Source organism: Mixophyes fleayi, chromosome 11, assembly GCF_038048845.1.
Source record: "Mixophyes fleayi isolate aMixFle1 chromosome 11, aMixFle1.hap1, whole genome shotgun sequence".
NCBI lineage: Eukaryota > Metazoa > Chordata > Amphibia > Anura > Limnodynastidae > Mixophyes > Mixophyes fleayi.
Genome location: NC_134412.1, coordinates 42,727,355 through 42,748,383, shown reverse-complemented (window position 1 = coordinate 42,748,383; position 21,029 = coordinate 42,727,355). Strand labels below are relative to the sequence as shown.

At 41.2% G+C, this 21,029-nt stretch overlaps 1 protein-coding gene across 11 annotated transcripts in view; it reads left to right on the top strand.

Moving 5' to 3' along the window:
• The window catches only part of PHLDB1 (pleckstrin homology like domain family B member 1), a 240,117-nt gene that overhangs the window by 20,241 nt on the left and 198,847 nt on the right, over positions 1-21,029 (top strand). For 8 of the 11 annotated variants that reach the window (XM_075191282.1, XM_075191271.1, XM_075191274.1 and 5 more), the window contains exon 1: positions 12,084-12,285. The exons of 1 other annotated variant lie outside the window; for it this stretch is intronic. In XM_075191282.1, the coding sequence (XP_075047383.1) occupies positions 12,202-12,285 (84 nt within the window). In that variant the 5' untranslated portion in view covers positions 12,084-12,201. Of the gene's footprint in view, positions 1-12,083; positions 12,286-21,029 lie in introns of those variants that run through there. 2 more of the 11 variants (XM_075191283.1, XM_075191279.1) reach the window with 1 other exon arrangement.

Genomic DNA, 21,029 nt, shown 5'->3' with positions numbered 1-21,029 from the left:
CTGCACTCTATATCGGTGTAACACGATGGACTGCCCATGCCACCCTGTCTGCTGTTGCCACTGTTCCCTTACATTATCCCAAATGCGCCCTCTCACCACAGTAGGAGGGGCTTACAAGTGCTGCCACCACTGGACTCCTTACCTACATCCAGTAACGGGTTTCTTCTGGGTAATTGACACTGTGAGTGTACCCAGTTAATGGGGTACCTAGTCTGGTACTCCTGACCTCTTCCTATGGATCAGGGTTGCTGTCGATGAATCCTCCCTGGCCTATCACACCGGCTAGAGCTGCTGGGTAGCGGTGGTACTGGATGCTGGGTCCAAACCTCTGAAACAGCTGGGGACAGATTTTGGGTCTAATCTGTAGGTCACAGGATTTTCAGCATGGAAGATGTTCTCAAGCAGGTCTTTGAAGCAAGTGATGTTTATTCGCAGTCACACTGATTGACAGTGATTGACAGTGTTCAGGTCAGATGAAATCAGAAGAATAACTTTTAATACAAACAGAGCCTTTTTTATGCACATTTGGAGACTAGTTTTAGCAGGAGGTAATCCGTCCTCCTGTCTCTTTAACCAATCTGGGCTGATTCATGCAGCCTGCATGTGAATCAACTCATAGAGGTCAACACTTTTTTACATAGATACTAGTAGCAGGGGGAAGTATACTTCGAGCTGCCAGGGAGAGGGGGGCTCAGCCCACTCTCCTCCCCTGGTGCCTGTCTGTCTGAGGCAAGAGATTTATCTTTTAAATCTCCCGCCCAAAGTTACTTACAGGGACTGGGCGCAGGAGTCTGGCCCTGCTCCATGGCAGTAACTAGTACCAGGGGAGAGTAGCCAATTCTGGGGCAGCAGTCCATGCCCTGTCGCTAGTTGAAGCTATTTGAGCTCCAGCTAGGGACGTAGCTTCCTGGGACCCCTAGGAGGCGCTGCACCTCTTGGACCTATTTGATTCCAGGAGGCTGGTTGTTAAATCCCTCCGGCAACCACTGAAGCTGGCTGCCGGAGGGTGAAGGATCCAGAGCTGCTTCTGCAGCCCCAGCACAGGGTAAGTACTTTCTTATTTTTTACACATATCTACACATACATACTGCATTTAAATACACATTTACACTTAATATACATATAGTTACACCTGGAATTAACCTCTCTGGTGCTGCATACCGGTTAAGTACCGGCACTGCAGCACCAGCACTCTAAATATTTTACATTTATTTTTATTTAAAATACCCTTTTATACTCCCCGACATCTAGCGCCGGGGTTTAACCCCTTTCTTGCTGCTGTGCTGGATGCCACCCACCCAGCGCTGCAGCGCAAATTTTAAATACATTTTTATTTATTAACAAAAACATTTTCAATAACAACATTTCACGCAGCGCCTAGCGCCGGTGATTTAGCCCCTCCGGTGCCGGGTGCCGGGTAATAACCCTCCCGACACCGGAGTCAATTTTCAGGACCCGTCCACAATCGGCCTCTCTTCTCTTCTGTTCATATTCCTCTGTGCTGTCTATAGTATTTCTTGTAGCATTTGTCTTCTGGTTCCATTTCGCTCATGTATTTTTATCCTGCACTCATTGAAAAACCATCCTTTCTGTCTGTCAACTTTCGTAAGCTTAAGTTTTTTTCAGCTGCATTCTGCATTACCTCTTTCATTGACTTCTATGTTAACTCCAGGCTCCCTTCAGCCCAGCTCTGGTTAATTTCCTGGAGGCTATTTTCTGTTTCCTGATACCTTGTTTCTACATCTTTAAAGTTTGAGTTATTATACCTAGGCACTTTCTTTCTCATAACAAATCTTTAAGAGGCTATTCTTTTTTTTCCAAATTTCGTTCTGCACGCCTGCAGTTGTCTACTTGCAGTACATATGATGTGCGCTTGTGATCTATTTGGCTTTTTGTGACTCCACTAGGTGTGGATTTTGCTAAAATTTCTACTTTGGAGAAATCAAACAGCCTCATTCCATTCATTAGAAAGTTCATGGAGGCTTTCCACTCTGAGGAACTGGGCATTGATTTATGAAAGTTCCTTCCCCTAGGGAGGCTGGTTTCACCACATTTATAGAGCCCCCCATCCTATAGTGTGGACTACTTTTAGCTTCACTTCTCTCCTTCAACACATTGTGAACTGCGCCCACCCTGCCCTCCCTTTCCTACATAGAATATTCTACTAAATCCACAAACCAGGTTATATAGGTGACAAACTTAATTATCTAACTAGTGCAGGTCCTGTGCACAGAAGAGCAGAAAACCATTGAGCAGACTATAATTATAATTGTAATTATTTAGACCCTAGTCCCTTCCATAACATTTGTTCCCTCTGGAACAAATTGTATGGAAGGAACTAGGGTCTAAATAATTACAAAGTTTTACCTTACATGTGTCAGACGCCGTCCCCGCTGATTCCCCGTCAGACGGGGAACGGACGTCTGACTCCTCTGTCGGCTGCCGCGGACTTCCGGGTATTGGGCGCATGCGCCCTGGTCTCAGTCCCGTTGCTAGGCAACGGGACGCCGCTTCACTATCCACTGCCGCCTTCCGCTCTCCGCCAATCACCACAGTCTGGATCCTATTTAAACCTGCCTCTGGCACCATTAGGGTGCCAGAGTAACAGGTTCACCACCAGTGTTCCTGGCCTCCTTAGTATCCATACTTCTGAGTATCCTGCTTACTGTCTTCCTGTTGTGACCCGGCTTGGCGACCATCCTACTCTTCTGTGTGACCCCTTCGGTACTGTGACTTCGGCTTGGCGACTACTCTACTGGATTACCCTTCTGTACCTGATATTCCTGATTGCTGTGACCCGGAACCGTCTGACTTTTCTACACTACACTGGTGACTGGCTAATAGATCCGCGACCTGCGTGCCCTGTGCAGCGAAGTCCAAACCTCCTTGCGGGGGTCCCTGGTGAACACCAGGGGTACGTTAGACTCCGCGCCTGTTAGACCAGTTGCGCTAATACCGGTTAGTGTTTACTCCTCTCCAGTGACCCTAGGCCTACGGCCTGACATGAATGCTACTAGCCCGTGGATCATATGGTCAGTCCAATGGGTTTTAACATTTGCGCGCTAAAGGAAACACAGAAACAGGATTTTTATACCACAGTCCCTGTGGTTTAATAATCTAGACAGTAGTGGTCTTGGAGTGTTGGGAAAAAACAAATTCATAGCGAAATAAAGTATTTCTCTTGATTTAAGTCCTCTTATTTTCAGCAGAGACTTATGATGCACATATCATTCCACCTCATGTGGTTCGTAATTTTGTCCAATTTATTGTGACAGCCAAGAGATGTACAGGGTATACGATTCAACCTGTGATGGAGAAACATATTCCCCAAGTTTGCTGATCCACATCTTGGCCTCAGTCATACATTCTCGAAGAGTTTGTATACCCTGTTACATAAGTAAAATGTTCATCCTATTTCTTTTTTCAAGACCACCAGGATCTCCCTGTGAGAGGACTTTTTTGCTTTATATGTTTTATAGCAGGCCTATGATTTTCTCATCAGGAGGCTCCCTTAAGAAGTAGATGGCTTGTTGCAACAGAATATTCCTTACCAGCAGCAGACAACATTAAACTGTGTGGACCTGACTTAAGTTACTGTATGATATAACATATGTCAGGATACCAGGGTGTTACGGCAGGAGCTGACTTAGGTAACCCTGGAGTTCTGGAACACAGGCAAAGAGAGAGATGATGCAATAGTATCTTTATTACAGGAGGAGAAGGAGAAGTATTTAAACAAAAACAACACCCAGGATATCATTAAATTTCAATAACAACCCCACACCAATGCGGAGTCAGTTTTAACGCAACCAATATAGTTTTAAATGGGATTGCGTTCTGACCAGGGCAAGTAGTAGAGAATAGTTCTCATGCAAAGTTATAGTGCTCAAGTGGTCTTGAGGCAATTATATTGACAAAGGCGCACTCAGGTGCACCAGATTTTACCAAAGGTTTAGTCTCTCTAGTGAATTAGATCCCATACACTTCAAGGTATATCTAATCAAACCACAGTCAATTCCTGTCAATTTGCTCTCCTGGTCACTTGGCCAAAGCTCTCTACTGAGATGGTAGTGATCTGAACCCCCAATGAGCCTACTCCAGTAGGCACACCAGGTGGACTGACTCACGAGCAGCTCCCGATGCAGCAGAGTTTCTTCCAGGCAACAGGTTTGCAATCTGGTCACCCTTTAAATCTGGTTGGAAACAGAATTTGAAACCCAAACTCAAAAAATTAACAAAAACTCTTGCAGGGTCTTCCTAAACAGTACACCTTTCCCATGCTTGAAAGCCCACCCCACAAGGTTAATACACGTTCATAGAAAATGTTATTGGCTCATACATCCTTAGGAGTTAGAGATGGAATGTCATTCCCATGTGGGTTTTCGCCCTGCTGGTCTGGTGCCTAAGAGCAGGGAGAACAATAACATTTCAAACCAGTTTCTGATTGACTTAATCCTGGTTAAGTAATACCGCTTTTATACTGTCGTCCCTCCAATTTCCCGGGTTTTTCAAGCAGAATTTTTGCCGAGGCACAGAGTGTCCGAGCTCAGAGACCCCGTTCACACTGCACCTTGTACCCGGGAATTTCCTGGGTCGACCCTCATTCATACTGAACATGGGTCTGTATAAGTATGAGTCACCAAAAGAGGAGCTTTCATTGGCTGAAAAATACTGAGGTTATTTAAAGGGGAATAGTTTTTTTGCACACAAAGATGAGGTCTAAGTGGGTGGTGACTGTTCACAGCATTGCTTTAATCATGGCCAACGAGTCACTATTGGGTAGCCCAGAGTTCCTGTTTTATTGCGTTTAATTGCTGTTTTATACAGCAAATGAGAGCTTGATGCAGCTGCACAGTGTCATTTCAGAAGGAGAAAGGAGCAATTTCTGCCACAGAGGGAGAATAATTTGTCTGTATATGCACGGGAGGAGAGTTTTTCTCAGGGCCAGAGTCCCAGACACCCAATCAGCTGTTTTATGTGAGACCCGGGTTTTCGGGTCTCACCATTCATACTGCAGGCTAACCAGGGCCGACACGGGAATTACCCCACAAAAGGCCCGGACCTAAATCCCGGATTTTCAGACCCAGGATTTTTCATTAGCACCATTCATACTGCGCCTAAACCCGGGTAGTCTGGGCTTGCCCCGGCAAAAATCCAGGGTTTTCAGGCAGTATGAATGGGGTATAGGAGAACCTTCCTGTTTTAACCTGTTCCATGCTTTTGTGATGTGGAAGAGGATTTAGATGGTCTAGACCAGGGGTGTCCAACCTTTTAGCTTCCCTGGGCCACATTGAAAGACGACGAGTTGGTTTGGGCCGCACATAAGATACACCAACAATAACGATAGCTGATCATCCAAAAAACTATAGAAAACATAGTTAACATATATATGAGAAAAAAAGTGATATATATATATATATATATATATATATATATATCACTTTTTTTTCCAAATCCCCCTATACTTACCTTTCAATCGCCCTGTTCAAAAAATCCTCTCTAGTTATTATACTATAATCACTTTTTGTATTGTTTCGATGCAATATCAATAAAGTGCATTTAAGCCAGGCATTGTATATCAGGGTGCCCTGACCAGGCCTGCGGTACCTGACATATACATCACTGTGACCCCAAATTGTGACCTGTTTTGCTAACTACACCACTATGTTAGTTAAGGGATAACAACTTATAATGGGCCAAAGAGAATAATATATAATGCCCCATTAGTATTACAAGTAGAAGTATGTAGCAGGGAGATAAGGTCCATGATGCTCCAGGACTAGGTGACTTTTATTCACTAGTCAGCATCCCTTGAAATAATAAAAAAAATCCCCCTTAACTTACCTTTTAATCGGCTTGTTCTTCTGTCCTCTTCTCTTTTTTTCTTCAATTCTGTGCTGCTGATTGTTCTTCTCGCGCGGGTGTCTCCTCTGTGCTGCGCTCCGCAATGGATGTTGGGCGTGATGACATCATGCCCGACATTCACTGCGAGCACCACACGGAGGAGGAGACAAGGGAGGGAGCCGGAGTACCAGCTGACGTGACCGTGTGACCGCAAGGTAAGTATTTTCTTTTCTTTTTTTTGCAGGATTTATTTTTTCCATTAACAGTGCTGCCCCCTTGCCACAACCAAGACTCCTTCTGGGCCACATTTACAGGCCCGCGGGCCGCGGGTTGGACAACCCTGGTCTAGACGTCCTGTTTGTAAGAGGGGAGTAGTGTATTTTTCAGGAAATAGTACATCCACCATGTTCTTTAAAATGACAGATGGGGAAAATGGCCTGTCTGACCCATCTTGTCACAACATATATTTATCAGAAAGATGGGAAACAGTGGAATTGGGAGAAGCAGCCCCTATTATGTTTCAAAACTTGATATTACTGTCACATATATTTAAATACTAATCTCTTTAAGTCATTTTTAGTTTTTGCCAAGGAAAAAAACTAAGGAAAAAAACGTATTCTACAAGTTCTAACAATGATTTTCCTTAATATGTGTCAAAATGTTGCTTTACTCATATGGTTCCACCTTGTAACACACTGTTTTGAATCATGTCATATGTGATTTAGGACCGCCTCACACAGTGAATGGGCTCATTACACTGCCGCAAGTGATAGTAGCTCATAAGGAGGATTCAGCTTAGGGAAGATGTAAATAGTTTAGGTACGGGGCTGCTGTGGTAAAATTAATGGTTAAGTTCATATTGTGGATTTCTTGTTTCTTAAATATGCAAAATACACTTAAATGTGCGTCTGTACAGCCGTATTTTGAGTAAGTTGCATCATATAATAGATAATAAATTTAGTGCATAGATTGTGCTGTGTAAATATCAAAGCTGCAAGATGCGTACTTTGCACCTGTCTTGTTTAAGCGTTTCATTTATGGTCCATAAGTAACATACAATAAAAGACAGGAAAACCAAAATACCAATGCATCTGAAAGGACATAGCTAAAGTGCGTCTTCATGTCCTTGCAACACTGGCACCTGCATGCCCGGGATCTGCCTCTTAAAACACAAGGGATGGCAAGTGTCAGATATGTGTGGCTAAAAATACTGTTGCAAGTTACATGCATGCACAGTAAGACAAGTTCTGTGTGAGATACATAATTAATCGTAACCATTATTATACAACAATTTTTAGATGGGGGGGCTGAATCACAAGTAACTAAGGGGGGATTGAAGCTCCACTTTGAACAAACGTTTTGTGAAGCCATTCTAGATTACTTCATTGCTTAGTAGCTCAGTGAGACAGATAACTTGTAATTATTATATACATGTGCTCCTATACACTTTAGAGCAATGGCAATGTAAATTCTGACTTCTATACTCCCCTATATGAATCTAATTTTAAACTCTATACATTACCATCAGTGACAATAAAGCATTAGCCACCGTCTAGGAACACATATATTTTTTGAGCTAATATATCTCTGTGACAATTTTGTCAATATAACCTTTCTTTGAATTAAAACAATAAAAATGGACCAAATTTGGTGGTTTATACAACCTTATATATGTTAACATGTTCGTCACAGCGTTAGAACTTCAACAGACTGGTTATAAGAAGACCTATATCTATGTTGGTATATATTTTATACATTTATAATCAATAACACAGTGTGTCCTGGCGGTATATCTGCCATTTTATGACTAACTCTTTTATTAGTCTATTTTTTTCAACACTTTCTCCTTTTTAATATTTCACTACAAGTGAAATTCAGGTTAATTTTTGTAAACATTTTGTTATTATTTTAATTGACCTAATAAAATTAATGTTTTAATATGAATCTGACCATTATCAATTATCATTATCAATTGAGTTCCCCAATGAAGCATGTTTTCTCCTTTTTGTATCTTTTGTCGTTCATACTAATTATATATGTATTGGGTGCACCGCCCGAGATTTGATATCAACATATAGTGATGAGTTATAATACAAATCGGGAATGTGAATACCTTGTGTATGGGTAACGATCCTTAACATAATTAATTATGAAGCACAAATGCAACAACAGGACTATCTGTAATTACTGACTAAATACACTATTTAGCACAATGTAGCTAATTGGTATTTGTCATTGCCCTCCCTCTATCTTAAAAGTGCACCCACCACTGCATTGTATGCCTGACATCATTGTCTTTCAACTTAATAGTGTAAATATCTTTTCAAACGACTAACATCAGGCATAGAGAACTCTGTATGACCACCCTCATGAAGATAGAGAGTCGGTTTGTAAGCAGTACCAATTAAACTATGCTGGACAAATACCATTGGCTTACTTGAAAATGTGCCATGGCAACCTAAACATGTCCGTCAGTCTAATAGTCCCCATCCTGCTTTACCCTATTGTGCCTGAAGTGAATTGTCCATAAAGTGCTGCTGTGTCAACAGTAATAACACAGAATTAAAGAATCCTGTGTGCAATCTCTAAATGCTGGAAAAAAAAAGTCAATGTAAAAGAAGCAGAGAATTATATAGACTGTCTGTGGATGGGGCATTGTATCACAGGGTGATATAGCAGAGTGCTTTGGGGTAGGGTAGAGAGCATCCCTGCCATCTCTTTGCCACGTTCAACTCTCTCATCTCCCCTCTCCCTCTTATCCCGCTCTCCATCTCTTCCACCGACCTTACCTCTTTTTTTCTCCTCCAAAATTGAGGCTATCAGACTCGACATCTCCTCCTTGGATTATTCTCCTGCTGCCCTCATTGCTCCGCCTTCCTCTAACAACCAACTCTGGTGCTCCTTCCGCCCTACATACAGTGAATAAATCCAATCCATCATTCTTTCCTCTACCCCTTCTAAGAGCCACCTGGACCCAATCCCCTCTTACCTCCTTCACTACCTCTCTTCTACTGACTGGTCCTATCTAGCTCACTTCTTTAATCTGTCACTCTCCACTGGCATCTTCCCTTCTTCCTTTAAACATGCCCTTATCTCTCCCATTCTCAAAAAACCCAATCTTGACCCCCACATCACTCGTTAACTACCGCCCCATCTCACTTCTCCCCTTTGACTCTAAATTACTCGAGAGGATAGTCTGCAACCACCTAACTAGGCATCTCTCAGACAACTCCCTCCTTGACCTTCTTCAATCCAACTTCCGTCCTTTCCACTCTACTGAAATCGCCCTGGTCAAAGATACATCCTTCTCTCAGCTAAATGTAACGGTCACTTCTCCCTGTTCATACTCCTGGACCTCTACACGGCCTTCGACACTGTTGAATAACCCCCTCCTGTTGCATACTCTTATTTCTCTCTGCCTCTCTGGATCTGCCCTCGCATGGGGCCTGATTCATTAAGGATATTAACTTGAGAAACTTCTTATTTCAGTCTCCTGGACAAAACCATTTACAATGCAAGGGGTGCAAATTAGTATTCTCTTTTGCACATAAGTTAAATAATGCCTGTTTTTTCATGTAGCACACAAATACTTGATAGCTTATTTGTACACTGAAATTTAAATTTGATATTTGTGTGCTACATGAAAAAACAGGCAGTATTTAACTTATGTGCAAAATAGAATACTGCCCCGGGACGTAGTCTCTTCCTCTATGGTACTATTTTCGGCCAGGAGGGCGAGCCAGACCCCGGAGCAAAATCCCTGGAAGTAACTTTGGGCGGGAGATTTAAAAGATAAATCTCTCACCCCAGACAGACAGGCACCAGGGAGGAGAATGGGCTGAGCCCCCTCTTCCTGGCAGCTTGTGGACAGCGGTGAAGTACACTCCCCCCCTGCCACTAGTCTCTATACAACAAGGTGTTAACCTCTCTGGGCTGATTCACGTGCAGGCTGCATGAATCAGCTCAGATTGGTTAAAGGGACAGGAGGATGTATTAACCCTGCTAAGCTAGTAGCCAAAAATTGTATAAAAAAGGCACTGTTTTGAATTGAAATGTATTCTTCCTTCAGCCAGTGCGAACTGTCATTGTTCGGATTACTGGAGCTAAATAAACATTATTTGCTTCAAAGACCTGTTTGACAATTTCTTCAATGCTGAAATTCCTGTGACCTATAGATTTGATACGACTCTAATCCGTTACCAGCTGTTCTGAGGTTTGGACCCAGCTTTCCAGTACCAACGCTCTGCCCGCTACCCAGCAGCTCTGGCTTATACACGTGCTGAGGTTCATGTAGGTGTAACCTACACCTCCCCATCTAAACTATATACAGTCTCTTGAGCAATATATAACTGGAAATAAAAATGGCAGTAAGCAAAAAATGTCTCCTAGTATGGGATGCAATGTTGAATATTGTGTCCATACACATACAATCCAGGCTGTTAGTTAGTGTCGTTAAGGAAGCATATGGTGTGGGTTTTTTTAACTGTGAGCCCATTTTCAGATTTTAGCAATAAAATAAAAGTAATGCATGTACATAAATCAAAAACAACATCCACGTATCTGAGATTAAACTTGTCTCACTGTACAGATTTTCCAACACGCAAGAACTTCACTCCAGGATGACCAATGCCCTTTATAGCAGCAGAAAGATATGTCCAACGTGTTTTATCTAGCCAACCAAAGGCTACTCTGACTATGTAATCAACATAATTAATTAGCTGTATTTGATAGAGTGGAATTAGAAGTCTAGACTCCAACATCAGTCTTGAGAGTAGAACACCCTGGGATCCCTCCAGCTCCTTTTTTTAAAGAGACCCAATGTCCCACTGTGACAGGATGGACCGCCTATGCCACCCTGTCTGTTGCTGCTGGGAAGTGGCTGGGCGTACTGTCCCACCATTCCTTTTCTTTATTCCAAATGCACCCTCTAACCGCTGAAGGAGGGGCTTAATCTGCTGCCACCACTGGACTCCTTCAGGGAACCGCATTCCTTCTGGGTTACTGTCGCTACTAGTGTACCCCGTTGCTGGTGCATCTGGGCTGGTATCCCTGACCTCTTCCTATAGATCAGGGTTGCTGTGGTTGGATCCCCACTGGCCTATCACACTGGCCAGAGCTGCTGGGTAGCGGGCAGAGTGGTGGTACCAGAAACCTGGGTCCAAACCTCAGAAACAGCTGGGAACGGATTAGAGTTGGGTCTAATCTGTAGGTCACAGGGATAGAGAAGTTTCCAAGCAAGTCTTTGAAGCAAGTGATATTTATTTGCTCACTCTGGTTGAAGGTACCAGTGAGTAGGTCAGATGAAACAAGAAGAACAATTTTCAATACAAAACAGTGCTTTTTATACAGTTTTTGGACACAGCCTCACAGGGTAAGCCCCTCGAGGTCTGAGATATTTTTAGAATCAGGATGCAATGTGTTTACCCAAACATGGATTTAATTGCAATGCAAAGCTAACAATATTTACTCTTATCTGTGATATCCTAACACTTGCTGTGATTTCCTGCATCTTGTTTTAGACACAGAGAGAATCTAACAGCAAGTCTAATTAAACATTCCTGTGCCTTCAGGTGCTGGATCCTCATACATTAAAAGGACTAATTAACATGAGATTAACATGGGTCCTTTCTTCAGACAGTTGCAGAATACACATTCCCAAAGGAAAGTAACAAAACCCCAAACAAGTCATTTCCCTACCAAAGTACACAAACACTTCCTCAACAAAGGCTTATTGCATCAGGTATATACCTCAGAAATAATGCATTTCCTCTAGCAAAGTTAAAATAGAAAACATATTTCTTCCCCTGGTCTCAGAAATAAATATATTTAATTTACCAAAATACACGCAATATCAAAAATAAGTACACTTCTAATTATATAAATAAGCCCCCTGCGCTATTTCCTTTAAATAAATTTATACCATAAGTTATTTATAACTGATCCAGTCACAGATGTATTTCATTTATTTATTTAGAGGAGCCCTATTGCTCCTACTTCTATTTCCTTTTGACTCACCTTGCTGTATAACCTATACTATGTCAACATTTTACATATAATCAATTTTAACAACTTATTTTGTTAATCTATAAAATCTTTCCATATCCTCTCAAATTTTCTAATACAATGTTTTCTGGTTATGTCATATAGAGAGCTTGCTCTTCTCTTCCACTCCCAGCTTCCTGAACATACAATGGCTTTCTCCTCCCTCTCTTCCTTTATCCACATCCTGTACAAGTCACAGGGAGAGGCCAGTGATCACTCACAGTATCTATGGCAGTGTGGTGGATTGCTATCCTTGCCTAAGGGCACAGGCATGGTGAGTGGCCCATCATCCCTCCACACCTTGGTGGAGGAGATATGGAGAGATGCTGTGGCTCATTGACTCAGCTTTGCCGCAGAATTATCCCTTTCTGCTGGCATCAGGAGTGCAACGAAGGACTGGTGAGTAAAGTACACAGGGATGAAAGCTTCTTTAAGGAAATTAAATGTTGTTATTTTTGGCTGTGTATAGATTGCGTCATGGAGGTTTTTTTTTACATTCTAAGAATTAGTTTTGTACCAGTCTTTATTTGTAAGTGTGTTCTGTGCTACAGTTACTGTTTTATAACTAAATACTAAGCAAGTAAAATATTTTGCTGTTAAGTGTTAAATAAAAAGACAGTTAAGTACACAATATATTTGAGATAATACTATATGCTATACTGAAACTCTATACTGGCACACATTGTGAGAAGGCCCTCTGCTGTCTGATTTAGTGACACTAATTGCACCCTTGCTTCAGCTCATATTGTAAGTAGTTTTTAATTAATGGTTAAGACTGGAACATGGGCTTCCATGTGTCTTTGTTACTATTCTGATCTTTCTCTTTTTTCCTCTCTTTAACCAAACCTGTTTAATTTATTTTCTTGTGTTACCAATAAGCAGAACATTGTATTGTAGTAATATAATGGCATACCTGCAAACTTTTCCCCCCAAGATGATCCTTTTATGCCATGTATCTTAAGGACTACATTAGTACACTGCACAAAGTTCACTGGAGAACATTGAAAATGACAATACTGTACTAAACAACAAACACATGTACTTATTGTGCTTTGTATATATGTGATATGGCAAAAGTGGATATAAGAATAACAGCATAATATTGAAAACTGTGATATGTGTGCTATGGTAAACTGTAACATATACATATGTGCCCAAAAAAATCTTTCAAATCTTTCAAAGATGGACAACTGTCTGCTATATATAAACCAATATACAGTGCTTACTATATCTCAATATTCAACCATATGTTGGTTAGGCAGCCCAAGCCTTTCCTATTCAAACTCAGTGGTGCAAGCATAACATTGACAAGAGATATAGGCAGGGGCGGGCTGGCCCGGGGGGCATCGGCCCCCCGGGCCGCTCAGTCAGGCAGCTATTAGGGCCGGGGGGTAGGCCGGCCGGCCGGCCCCCCGGCTGCAAAATACTATGCTTTCCCCCGCGGCCGCATCTGATCAGATGCGGCCGTGTCAGCACACAGGCGGCCGCATCACATGACAGTGGATGCGGCCGCGTCATCAATAACACGGCCGCATCCCTTTTCATGTGATGCGGCCGCCTGTGTGCCCCCAGCCACGCCTCTCCCAGCCCGCGCCTGGATATAGGGGTCTATTTGTGAGCTGGTGAAGAACCTAAAATCCAGCAAAAGTTCCAGAAAAAGGCTCTTTCACTGCTTCGCCCCATTTAACAAAGGCTTAACACTGGAGAAATCAGAGATTCAGCTTTTTAGCACTGTCCCCATAGACCTCTACGGAGACGGTGAACTGAATCTATTCATCAAGCTTTGCTTTTCACCATTAGCACTACAAGCCTAACGCCATCTCAGGATGACATTACTAACCTTTTCTAATGGAGTGCTGTCACGCTAGAGAGGATCTTATTCGCAGGCTGTGCCCTACTCCCCTATTTAGGCCAGAGTTGACTTTACTCTGCATGCGTAAAGAAACATCAGTGCATTCACAGTATGGAGCCAGTCCCTTTCGCAACAAAACAAGAGGTTTTTTTAGAGAATGATTTTCAGAGTATCTCACAGCAGGTAAATATTCTTGAATAACAGTGGAACATCTTTCTGCATTGTTGCAGCCAGCAGCGATAAATTTCCTTAAGTACCATTGTCCACTGCCTGCCAATGATAAATAGACCTGATAGTGTGCATGGAATGAAAGCTTTGAGCATATTTATGAAATATTAAGTATGAATTTGGAACTTGGTGACATGTTATTGCACTTTAATGGTATTTATGCAATATATGTATATATTCATATGTATATGTATATATGTATGCGTATATATGTATATATTAATGTATGTATATGTATGTAGGTATATGTATGTATGTATATATATATATATATATATATATATATATGCATGTATGTATATCTGTATATACATGTGTGTATATATATATGTATGTATGTGTGTGTGTATATATATATATATATATATATATATATATGTATTTGTGTGGTGTGTGTCTATATATATATATATATATATATATATATATACATATGATGAGCGGTCTGGGTTAGGAGAAATCTGATATTGCTCATCTGGGGACGCTTTATCCAACCCTGGGGTAAGGGGACTGCCCGAGACTTGCAGCAGATGTGGTCCCCAAGACCCATGTTTATATGCATTTGTTTATATACATGTGTGTATATATATATATATGTGTATGTGTGTGTGTATATATATATATGTGCGAGTGTGTGTGTGTGTATATATATATATGTGCGTGTGTGTGTGTGTGTATATAAATATATATATATATATATATATATATATAAGATGAGCGGTCCGGGTTAGGAGAACTCTGATGTTGCTCATCTGGGGAAGCTTTATCCAACCCCGGGGTGAAGGGGACTGCCCGAGACTTGCAGCAGAGGTGGTCCCCAAGACCCATGTATATAACTATGGAAAGTATGTATATTATTTATAGGCTCTATTAGAGAAATGTAAGGCATATGTAAAACAGACAGTTCAGATGGATCAATAGTTGCCCTTCTCATACATGTAGGTATGTATAATATTCACATTGATGCAGATTTGATTGCCCAAAACATGTCTTGACAATTCAATTGTAAGTCCACTTTCTAAGAAATTAAGAGGACAGATTTTGGCAATGGCAAAAAAAGACATGTAAAATGGAGATATTATGGCTGACGAATTACACTAAGTGAAAGAGTTAGAGAACTGTATAGACTAATTATTTATTTTTGGAATTAAATGGGAGAAAGCAAATGCAACAATGGCAAAATTACATAATCCTTCATTAAAACAGCTTGCTGCAGATTTTATCTAAAATTGGTGACAGTTGGGAAAGTTGTGAAGGGATCATTAGAAAATAGACTGACTGGAAATTAATGTTAATGCTATCAATAGCAATATAGGAGCAAAAACAGCTCAAAATGACATTATTGTACCTATTTTATTTAAATCCAGATCCAAAACCAAAACCTTTCACAATTTTTTGGCAAAACCTGTAACAAAACCAAAACATGAACACGTTTCAGAACCAAAACCAAAACTCGGGGGTCAACGCACATCTCTCTCTCTCTCTGTATATATATATATATATATATATATATATATACGTGACCCAGAGTGCATATTAAATAACTACAGTGTTTTGCTTGATAACCATATGTGGGAAAAGTATATGCAGTTGCAGTTAACCCAAAATTTGGGAGTCTCCCTGACATTCCTGGAGAGTGGGCAAGTGCCTTACTGAATCAGTACCCATTGTAGTTGAATATCTGCATATACACACACAAGCAAATTAGCAAATATACTCTAATTTACTAATTAAACATTTTGCTACATATTAAGGAACAATCTTGAACACAATAGTCTGTTAATAGGTATGGGTCTGTCCAGGGCCGGTGCTAGGGTCCACGGCGCCCTAGGCATTTTTAAAAAAGCGGCGCCCCCCCCCCCCCCCCCCGCAAAAATCGCCGCCCCCCCCTGCAAAAATCGCCGCCCTCCTCCCTCCTCTCCTTACCTTGTCTCACCACCGCCGCCTCTCTGCTCCGTCTCCTCCCCTCCACTCACTGACACTAGTAAGTGGAGGGGAGGAGACGGAGCAGAGAGGCGGCGGTGGTGACAAAATAGCCTCTTCCCCCCTCCCCGTGCATCTGAATGCTGTGCGGCGGCTGTGACAGGTATGGTCAGCGGTCGCCGCACAGTTTTAAAGTCTTTTAGTATTGCCCGGCGCCCTAGGCAAGTGCCTAACCTTGCCTAATGGGAGCGCCGGGCCTGGGTCTGTCAACAATGACTGGGTGGATAATCTGTTTACCTGCTCAGCTGCACAATTTTAGCACCTGGGTGTTACAGTGCCACAAGATCACTCTGAAAATGTTATATAAAAAATATGTGAATGCAGCAATATGATACTTTGCACAATATATGAATATAAATGTCACTGTACATAGTGCAGGCACATTTGAAACATAACTGAATATATTAAATAAATTTGCCCCTAGTTGCAATGAGATAACATTAAAACATTAATTTACATTATCAGCGCAATATAATATACTGTATTATTATTTCCTGGCAAACTGCTCTCACCACACAGACTACTTAAACAGCTACCCAGTGCAACATAAAGACAAAAGTCAGTCCCATTAAAAGTATAGGACGAGACCTTTTGTGGAGTAGATATGACCATGCTTCCTTCTGCTCACCAAAGGTCACCCATAAAAATGCACATTCTACACCTTGATCTCATTTTAATAGACTAGCTCTTCAAAAGTAAAGGAAATCTTGTTTCTGCACTGCTTCACAAAACTACCATGCACCTACTCCAACTATTTTCTCAGAAAGGGCTCATCCAATTGACCTGAAATTTGGTATACTGACATTATTTGACAAAAAAATTAGAATAGTGAAGCCAGTTAACTTCCATCACCCCCTTCCCCCCACGAGAGGGGTAGTAAAGGCTAAATTTACGAGTTGAGGGCTCAAACTCATTTTCGTGAGGTAATTTTACCTCATGAACACACATGTGTAGCGGTGTGTGTTAGTGTGTGTGTGTGTGTGTGTGTGTGTGGAAAAAACTATTTTCTCAGAAAGGACTCATCCAATTGACCTGAAATTTGGTATACTGACATTATTTGACAAAAAATTTTGAATAGTGAAGCCAGTTAACTTCCATCATCCCCCTTTCCCCCCGTGGAAGGGGTAGTAAAGGCTAAATTTACGAGTTGAGGGCTCAAACTTATATTCGTGAGGTAATTTTACCTCATGAACACACATGTGTAGCGGCGTGTGTTAGTGTGTGTGTGTGTGTGTATGTGTGGAAAAAACTATTTTCTCAGAAAGGACTCATCCAATTGACCTGAAATTTGGTATACTGACATTATTTGACAAAAAAAATAGAATAGTGAAGTCAGTTAACTTCCATCATCCCCCCTTCCCCCGTGGGAGGGGTAGTAAAGGCTAAATTTACGAGTTGAGGGCTCAAACTCATTTTCGGGAGGTAATTTTACCTCATGAACACACATGTGTAGCGGCGTGTGTTTTGTGTGTGTGTGTGTGTGTGTGTGTGTAAAAAAACTATTTTCTCAGAAAGGACTCATCAAATTGACCTGAAATTTGGTATACTGACATTATTTGACAAAAAAAATAGAATAGTGAAGTCAGTTAACTTCCATTATCCCCCCTTTCCCCCGTGGGAGGGGTAGTAAAGGCTAAATTTACGAGTTGAGGGTTAAAACTCATTTTCGTGAGGTAATTTTACCTCATGAACACACATGCTGTGTTAGTGTGTGTGTGTGTGGAAAAAACTACCGGGTGACAGAGTGCTCAAGCTGCAGTGCCACTTGCTGGGCGGAGTTATATACTACACTGACCTACTAAATTCTTAGCATTATCTAATATATAAAAGCCTAGCGGCGTGTGTGTGTGGCGATGAAGATGACAAGAACCTTTTTAACACCTTAAGTAGCTTGATTTGACTAGAATGCATGAGTATCATGCACGGGTTAACTTGTACAATATATTTTTCATATATGAAGAACTGTCCCCTTATATTGCCCCCTTAAAACTGGCAATATCACAAGGATCACAGTCCCGGCATGTTCTGCTATCGGAAAATATATGCGGCGTGTCTAAAATGTTGTCAGTCACTTTTATGGTAAGTCTGTATTTGGTGTATGCCGGGATTGTAGTCACCAGCATATTACTGTCGGTGTAAAGTCGCAGTTATCATGTTCGTAAATATGGCTACCACTGGTAGTGATTTATAAAACACTAACACACATGAAATTATTGAGGTCGATTTGAGACCAAAATGATACAGCGTCCTTTGATATTCTTACATATTTTAGCTTTATATTTCACGTTTTAGTGTTATTGGGCCTGATTCATTAAGGAACTTAGGCAAGAAATTGAGTAAGTTTTGTGGACAAAACTGTGTTGTAATACAAGGGGTGCAAATTAGTTTATTATTTTGCACATAACTTAAATACTGGCTGTTTTTTCATGTACCACACAAATATCAAGATTACATTTGAAAGCTATCGAGTATTTGTGTGCTATATGAAAAAACAGCTAGTATTTAACTTATGTGCAAAATAATAAACTAATTTGCACCGTTTGCATTGCAACATGGTTTTGTCCAGAAAACTAAAGTAAGAAAACTTACTCAATTTCTTGCCTAAGTTCCTTAATAAATCAGGCCCATTGATTTTAATATGTTTAATAAAAGCTACATTTAATATACAGTCAGGTCCATAAATATTGGGACATCGACACAATTCTTATATTTTGGGCTCTATGCACCACCACAATGGATTTGAAATGAAACAAACAAGATGTGTTTTAACTGCAGACTTACAGCTTTAATTTGAGGGTATTTACATCCAAATCAGGTGAACAGTGTAGGAAGTACAACGGTTTCTATATGTACCTCCCACTTTTTAAGGGACCAAAAGTAATGGGACAAACTAAACAATCCTACATCAAACTTTCACTTTTTAATACTTTGCTGCAAATCCTTTGCAGTCAATTACAGCCTGAAGTCTGGAACGCATAGACATCACCAGACGCTGGGTTTCATCCCTGGTGATGCTCTGCCAGGCCTCTACTGCCAATGTCTTCAGTTCCAGCTTGTTCTTGGGGCATTTTCCCTTCAGTTTTGTCTTCATCAAGTGAAATGCATGCTCAATCGGATTCAGGTCAGGTGAATGACTTGGCCATTGCATACCATTCCTTTTTAGCCTTATAAAACTCTTTGGTTGCTTTTGCAGTATGCTTCGGGTCATTGTCCATCTGCACTGTGAAGCGCCGTTCAATGAGTTCTGAAGCATTTGACTGAATATGAGCAAATAATATTGCCCGAAACACTTCTGAATTCATCCTGCTGCTTTTGTCAGCAGTCACATCATCAATAAATACAAGGGAACCACTTCCATTGGCAGCCATACATGCCCACGCCATGACACTACCACCACCATGCTTCACTGATGAGGTGGTATGTTTTGGATCATGATCAGTTCCTTTCCTTCTCCATACTATTCTCTTCCCATCACTCTGGTACAAGTTGATCTTTGTCTCATCTCTCCATAGGATGTTGTTCCAGAACTGTAATGGCTTTTTTAGATGTTGTTTGCCAAACTCTAATCTGGTCTTCCTGTTTTTGTGGCTCACCAATGGTTTACATCTTGTGGTGAACCCTCTTTATTCACTCTTGTGAATTCTTCTCTTGATTGTTGACTTTGACACATATACACATACCTCCTGGAGAGTGTTCTTGATTTGGCCAACTGTTGTGAAGGGGTTTTTCTTCACCAGGGAAGAAAATCTTCTGTCATCCACCACAGTTGTTTTCCGTGGTCTTCCGGATCTTTTGGATGTTGCTGAGCTCTCCGGTGCATTCTTTCCTTTTAAGAATGTTCCAAACAGTTGATTTAGCCACACCTAATGTTTTTGCTATCTCTCTAATGGGTTTGTTTTGATATTTCAGCCTAATGATGGCTTGCTTCACTGATAGTGACAGCTCTTTGGATCTCATATTGAGAGTCGACAGCAACAGATTTCAAATGCAAATGTCACACCTAGAATCAACTCCAGACCATTTGACTGCTTAATTGTTGATAAAATAACGAGGGACTAGCCCACACATGTCCATGAAATAGCTTTTGAGTCGATTGTCCCATTACTTTTGGTGCCTTAAAAAGTGGGAGGCACATATAGAAACCGTTGTAATTCCTACACTGTTCACCTAATTCCCTCAAATTAAAGCTGAAAGTCTGCAGTTAAAGCACCTCTTGTTAGTTTCATTTAAAATCCATTGTGGTGGTGTAAAGAGCCCAAAATATGAGAATTGTGTTGATGTCCCAATATTTATGGACCTGACTGTATGTGTTAGTTTTTTATAAAACACTAACAAATCACGTCACTTGTAATGGACATAATGAAAACTGCGGTTTTAAAGTGGCAATGGATGGACCCACAGCCTGTATCATGAAATTCAGGTGGTGGGTCCACATATTGCCTAGCTCTCTCCCTCCTAAACATTGGTAGGTGCTGGATCAGGGGGTTGGAGGGGAAGTGGAGATGAGCTGTCCTTCCACAGTGGCTCCCCTGCTGTGCCCCTGACAGATGTTCTGGCCCAGTCCCGTGGAAGATAATGGATACTAATCTGCCTTCCCCACCTCCAAATCTAGGAAAGCATTCAGCCCCTCCTGAGATTAAACCCTTGCAAGCTTTTTCAGTTAGACCTACCTTTCAGCTGTTCAGGACTTCCTGTAGAGAAAGGAGGCGAAGAATGAATGCAACTACAGCCCCCTCACCTGTATCCTGGATACCACCTGATCCTTACCCATGACCCACCTGGCATCACTTTAAGAACAATTAATAACAGCTTAACTGCAATATCAACAAGATACAATAAACAATATCCATTTTTCTTACAATAAGTAACATATAGTGAAAAAAAAATTCTATATAGGCATGGCTACAATGTCTCCTTATTCACATGTAATTAGGTACTGCATTTTGACTATGGTGAGCTGGGGAACATAAACCAGGGCTATAAAAAGTACATGTTCCACATTTTGTGAGAAACGAAGGACAGGCTGGTTAAGGGTATATCAAACATGTTTCGTGACATACCTCCCCCACTTTTTTTTAGC